The 6,267-nt window shown below is 47.9% G+C and overlaps 1 protein-coding gene across 1 annotated transcript in view; it reads left to right on the plus strand.

The window, feature by feature from the left end:
- Dync1h1 (dynein cytoplasmic 1 heavy chain 1) overlaps positions 1–6,267 on the plus strand; it is a 118,649-nt gene that overhangs the window by 96,684 nt on the left and 15,698 nt on the right. Inside the window, 7 exon segments of the mRNA XM_029540551.1 lie at positions 1,795–1,868; positions 1,870–1,951; positions 2,037–2,250; positions 2,348–2,553; positions 4,098–4,271; positions 4,357–4,476; positions 4,683–4,803. Coding sequence (XP_029396411.1) covers positions 1,795–1,868; positions 1,870–1,951; positions 2,037–2,250; positions 2,348–2,553; positions 4,098–4,271; positions 4,357–4,476; positions 4,683–4,803 — 991 coding nt within the window.

Consider the following 6,267-nt stretch of genomic DNA (forward strand, 5'->3'; position numbering starts at 1 on the left):
TCAGTATTCAGTGTAGTTTTCATTTTTTTTTTTTTGTTTTATTTTGTTTGTTTAAGATTTATTTATTTTGGCTGGGCGTGGTGGCACACGCCTTTAATCCCAGCACTTGGGAGGCAGAGGCAGGCGGATTTCTGAGTTCGAGGCCAGCCTGGTCTACAGAGTGAGTTCCANCATAACTGTAATTTTGCTATTGTTATGAATCATTGTAAATATCTGATATGCAGGATGATCTTGGATGACTCCTGTGAAAGAGTCGTTTGATCCCCCCCAGGGAGGGGGTTCAGACCCATAGGTTAAGAACCACTGATTTACAGGGTCTTCTGAAGAACAAGCATTCTTACCAATTTAACTGTCTCTAACTAGTTGTAGGTGTGGCATGAACTATNGGCCATATGCACATGTGTCCTATGTAAAGTAGTCTTTTATGTTACGGTGTCACTGTCCTGCTATGCTCACATGTTCATGGATGTACCTTCCAGCTTTGACATAGTCTGCTGACTGTTCTCTGGTTTCCTCCTGATTATAGTAGTACAGGCTCAAATGCCTGGTTCTTTTTCATGAATATCTACTGTTTTAGAATTGCCTTCTCAGCTTCCTCCAAAAGTGCCAAAGTGGACATCTTTGAGCTTTTGATGGGAACATACTGAGACTGGGTTTGAATGAAATGAGCAGTGTGGTATGTGCTTTTTTCTTTTTTTTTTTCTTTTTTTCTTTTTTCCCCTCAAGATGGGGCTTGTCTGGGCAGCCCTGGCTGTCCTAGAACTCCCTCCATAGATCAGGCTGTTTTTGAACTTGCAGAGATCCACCTGCTTCAGCCTCCCAATGGAATAAAGGCCGTGTGCCACTACCACCACCCAGCTTGGTGTGTGCTTTCTATAGAGAGGTTTACAGAAGGATTTGAGCCTGTGAATAGTCTGTAATAGACTACTGTCCTCTTGCCATGCTTTTTCAACAGTTCTTCAGTGTGGGANAGTCACCTGTCTAACAGCTCAGTGTGTGCTGCCCTTTTTTTGCCTCCAAATAGGATTATATCCCAGTTGACCAAGAAGAGCTAAGGGATTATGTCAAGACTAGGCTGAAGGTCTTCTATGAAGAAGAACTTGATGTTCCCTTGGTCTTGTTNAATGAAGTACTGGACCATGTGCTGAGGATCGACAGGTAGGCTTCTGTCATTACCGCTGAGCTCTCTTGGGCGTGTGCTGGTTTACAGTGACCTCGGCTGCCTTTGCCACACTCCACCTCGGCCTTGTTGCTGAGCGCCTTCCCTTACCTCTCAGTCCAACCTTACTGTCCTCCCCTACCTCTGTAGGCTTGGCACCAGTTAGCATCCTGCAACCTGCACTAGAACTGGGCTCATCTCTCTCCTGCCACTGGCATCTAGAGAGCAGGGCTGTGTCTGCCTGGTCTTTGTCCATTAGCCATGGCATAGAGCATCTGCTCACCAAATGCTTTGATACACAAATTCAAGTTCAGATTTGGTGATAATGTTGTAAGCACCGTCCTAGAAAAGCCATGCACATGAGTGCAAATGGGAAGCGAGGCCTACAGACCTGAAAATGTATCGCCTCCGATGTTTCAGAATATTCAGACAACCTCAAGGCCATCTGCTTCTGATTGGTGTTAGTGGAGCTGGAAAAACCACCCTGTCTTGCTTTATCACCCGGATGAATGGCTTGAGTGTATACCAGATTAAGGTGGGTCTGTTAGGTGGCCTCTTAGTCCCAGATATGGGGGTCTTGATTCTGCATACAGCTGTTGAATGAGGAAAGCTTTAATTCTCGGCGGGTTCTATAGGTCCACAGGAAGTACACTGGGGAAGACTTTGATGAAGATCTTAGGACAGTGCTGAGAAGGTCTGGCTGTAAAAATAATACCATTCATAATGGATGAGGCCAATGTCTTAGATTCTGGATTCCTGGAACGAATGAATACCCTTCTGGCTAATGGCGAGGTAAGGGAGCTTGCGTGTGTTGTACTGTGTCACATGGCACCTCATCACGAAGTGAGGAAGCACAGTGAGGCTGTTCCATCCCCAGGTTCCTGGGCTCTTTGAAGGGGATGAGTACGCCACGCTGATGACTCAGTGCAAAGAGGGTGNCCAGAAGGAGGGGCTCATGCTGGACTCACACGAGGAACTCTACAAGTGGTTCACCAGCCAGGTGATCCGCAACCTGCACGTGGTCTTCACCATGAACCCATCCTCAGAGGGGCTCAAGGACAGGGCAGCCACCTCACCAGCCCTTTTCAACAGGTAACGCTGCCCTTGCTGGCCCCAGGTCTGAGGCCTGGAATCCATCAAGGGACACCCACTGTTAGGATCAGTTTTGAGATGTGTGCATCTTTTTCCGGTGTGTGCTGAACTGGTTTGGTGACTGGTCCACTGAAGCACTGTATCAGGCTGGCAAAGAATTCACCAGTAAAATGGACCTGGAGAAGCCAAACTATATAGTGCCTGACTACATGCCCGTTGTGTATGATAAACTACCACAGCCCCCAACACACCGGGAAGCCATTGTGAACAGCTGTGTGTTTGTTCATCAGACTCTTCACCAGGTGTGTGCAATGTGGGGCGCATCACAAAGAGCAAGCTGACTGTCCTTAAGATTAGACCTTGGGGAGCTTCCCATCTGACCCTGTACCATCACGACAAAGCAGATACTCTTCCGCACCTCTGCTTGGCACCCATTCTTGTCAGCAGTCTTTTCTTCCCTTCACTCTACCTTCTCCACCCAGGCTTGTTCCCTCTAGAGCAGGAGGGACTCTGTCTCCTTATCTGGTCAGATGGGGACCAGTGAGATGGCTCAGTGGGTAAAGGTGGCAGAAGAGGACCTGGCTGCTGACAGTTCTCTGACCTTCTCAAACAAACCATGCCACACATGCCCACACATAGATGCTATGTGCACACAATAATAAAATTAAATAAATGCCTCTGTGGGCTAAAGCTCTGCAGGCTCTGGGCATCAGCACTGATGCTGTAGCACAGAGCCCATGTGTCCCATGTAGAAACTCAGGAGTGGCTGTTGGCAGTGATCTTCACCCTGCACTTCAGAAGTGTAATGGCAGGCTAGGCCTGCTGACCTTAGTGGTCAGCCCTCACTTTAGGAGCTTGTCTCCTGTCTGTTGTGAAAGCTTTATGAAACCCAGTCAGAGCTGTATGTAGCCTGTCACCTAGTGTTCCAACAGCCATCCCAGTGTCCCTGTTTCGGATATCTCCCTTTTAGCCAGTAACAAAAGTTGTCTGTCACATAAAACATGTTCTTAAAGCTGAGCATGTGGCTCATGCCTTTAATCCTAGCACTTAGGAGGCAGAGGCAAGTGGATCTGAGTTCAAGGATAGCCAAAGCTACACAGAGGAGCCCTGACTTGGGAAAAACCATGTTCTTCATTTTGGTGTCCACTGAAATGAGCAGACGGAGTCTAGGCTCCCGCTTTGGTGATCATTTTTACAATCCCAACACTCACTTGAGACACTAAACAGGGTTAGGACTCAAGATGGCTTAGCGTTTAAGAGCACTAGCTGCTCTTCCAGAGGACATGGGTTCTAGTCCCAACACCCATATGGCAGCTCACAGCTCTGACTCCAGACAGGGGTTCCAACACCCCTCTGGCCTCCTTTGTTCCATTCCTGGCAATGCACATGGTGCACAGATACACGTGGAGGCAAAACACCCATTCACATTTTCCAGATTAAAACAAGCAAGCGAACAAACCCAGGAGAATGTGTGTTCATTCTATCCTGCGCTACATAGTAAGACAAACAGGAAAAAAAACATGGCCAATACTGATAAACGTGAAGCCGAGTGTGGTGCTTGGGAGATGGAGCAAGAGGACCAGAAGTAGCTCAAGTTCAGCCCTGGCTACGTAGTTAGAGGTCAGCCCTACAGTGAGGAAACCCTATCTCAAAAAAACAAAAAACAGAACCAAAAGAACTGTCTCCAGGATGGGCTGCCATGCATCAGGACTTAAGGACTTAAGTCTTGTGAGCTGAGGCTGGCATGAGTGTTGTGACCCGCGAGGGCCAGCCCCACTCCACCATGTCATTGCAGTCTAGCAAGAGTGTTGGCTGGGGTTAAGAGTAGAACTTTGTTCTCTAAAAGGCTAATGCGCGCCTGGCGAAGCGAGGTGGCAGAACGATGGCCATCACGCCTCGGCACTACCTGGACTTCATCAACCACTATGCCAACCTCTTCCATGAGAAGCGCAGCGAGTTGGAGGAACAGCAAATGCACCTGAATGTTGGGCTCCGAAAAATCAAAGAGACGGTGGACCAGGTAGACAGGAGCAGCAGCCCCACCCCGTGCCCCGTGGGACCCACAGAGGACTTGCTGCATGTCTGAGGGTGGCTTTGTTCCTTAGGTGGAAGAACTGCGTCGTGACCTGAGAATCAAGAGCCAAGAGCTGGAAGTCAAGAATGCAGCAGCCAATGACAAACTGAAGAAAATGGTGAAAGACCAACAAGAGGCTGAGAAGAAAAAGGTGCGCCCCTTTCTTCCCGGACTATAACCTGCTAGCTTGCTTGTGCAGTCTTGAATGTCAGTAGAGAACTAACCTTAACTAGAGTCAGGACTAAAGTTTAACGTAAGGTTAGCAGGTGTGTGTCGGCAGGCACATAGAACTGTCTAGGCTCTTAGCCAGCTCAGCAGCGCTTTAGCCGTAAACACCTAACCGTGCTTGCTTTGTAGGTCATGAGCCAAGAAATCCAGGAGCAGCTGCACAAACAGCAGGAAGTGATCGCAGACAAGCAGATGAGTGTCAAGGAGGACCTCGATAAAGTGGAGCCTGCTGTTATCGAGGCCCAGAATGGTACGTCACTGCTGTCAACTTGAGCTCAACTTCACTGTGTGTGTGGCAGGATCAGGCTTGGGCTTCCTGTGAGGCCCTGTGGTGGACATTCTCCAAGTGTTTGAAACAAACATCTGAACCTTTTTTAAGTTCCTCAGCCTGTCTCCTCTTAGAGCTCACATGACACTATCTGAATTCACTGTCATAAAATTTGTCTTGAGCAGCCTCATGCCACAAGCCTGTGATCACAAGGGCTAGTGAAGCCAAGGCAAGAAAATACTGAGACCCACTCTCAAAAAACGTAAAAGACTGGGGCTGGGAAGATGGATGAGCAGCGAAGAGCTGTGTCTGCTCTTGCAGAGGGCCCAGGTTCAGTTCCCACGTGCAGGTCTTACCTACCTGTAACTCGGGTTGATGGTTCAGTCTCCTCTCCTGGCCGCCTCAGGCACTGCAAGCACAGGATACGCAGGATACACATACATACCTGCAGGCAAAATACACGCTGTGCTGCTGCACACCTCTGAATCCAGCACTTGAATGACACAGGCAGGCAGTTCTGAGTTTGAGGCCAGCCTAGTCTACATTTGTAAACAAAATAAAAACGGGCTGTGCTGTTTAGGGGTTGATCACTTACCTGGCTGGCTAGAAAAAAATGTTAGTGCTGCTCCTTTGTGTTGTGGGCTTTTTGTTGATGGTAGTAGGGTTTTCCCTGAGCCACTCTGCCTCCCAGGCTGACCTTGAAGTTGGGGTCCTCCTTCCTCAGCTGGGGTTATAGTCTTGTACCGTGCATTTTCAATACTTTGTTTGGTCCTTCCTGACTTGAAGTCTTGAGGAAGTGTCACTGTCTCAGTGATTTGGGTGTACTGACCACGGCCAGTGGTGACTAGCTTGATGGTCACTGGTCATTCTAACCCGGTTCCTAAAAGGCCTTCGGAGTGCTGGAGCAGAGCGCCCATGTTGGGTTGTGGTTTTCCATGCACAAGGATAGGAAAGATAGCTTTTCTGTCGAGTAATTAAAAGTATTTTACTACGAACTTTGTCTAAAAGACTGCATTTCTGTTTTGAAAGGTACTGGCTTCTGTTTGGAACAGCTGTAGATTGTAGCAGATTATTGAGGCTTGCGCAGGCCTCAGCTTGTCTGTGGCTTGGGGTTGCTATCTGCCTCAGAAAGCAAAAATGGAGGTTTTATCTTCTAGGAGAACAAGTCATCTTCTCTGAAGCGTTTCCCTCTCCTATATATGTTAAAAGAGAAAATGGCCTGGTGCGGTGGCTCGGCCTTTAATCCCAGCACTTGGGAGGCAAAGGCAGGTGGAACTCTGTGAGTTCAAAGCCAGCCTGATCTACAGAGTGAGTTGCAGGACAGCTAGAGCTACATAGGGAGGACATTGTCTCAAAAAGACTAAAAATAAAGTAAAAATTAAATTTAAAAAAAAAAAATGAGAAAATTACTATAGTTGGTTGGAAATGTAATTCTTGGGTTTTTTT

Source organism: Mus pahari, chromosome 7 (genome assembly GCF_900095145.1).
Source record: "Mus pahari chromosome 7, PAHARI_EIJ_v1.1, whole genome shotgun sequence".
NCBI lineage: Eukaryota > Metazoa > Chordata > Mammalia > Rodentia > Muridae > Mus > Mus pahari.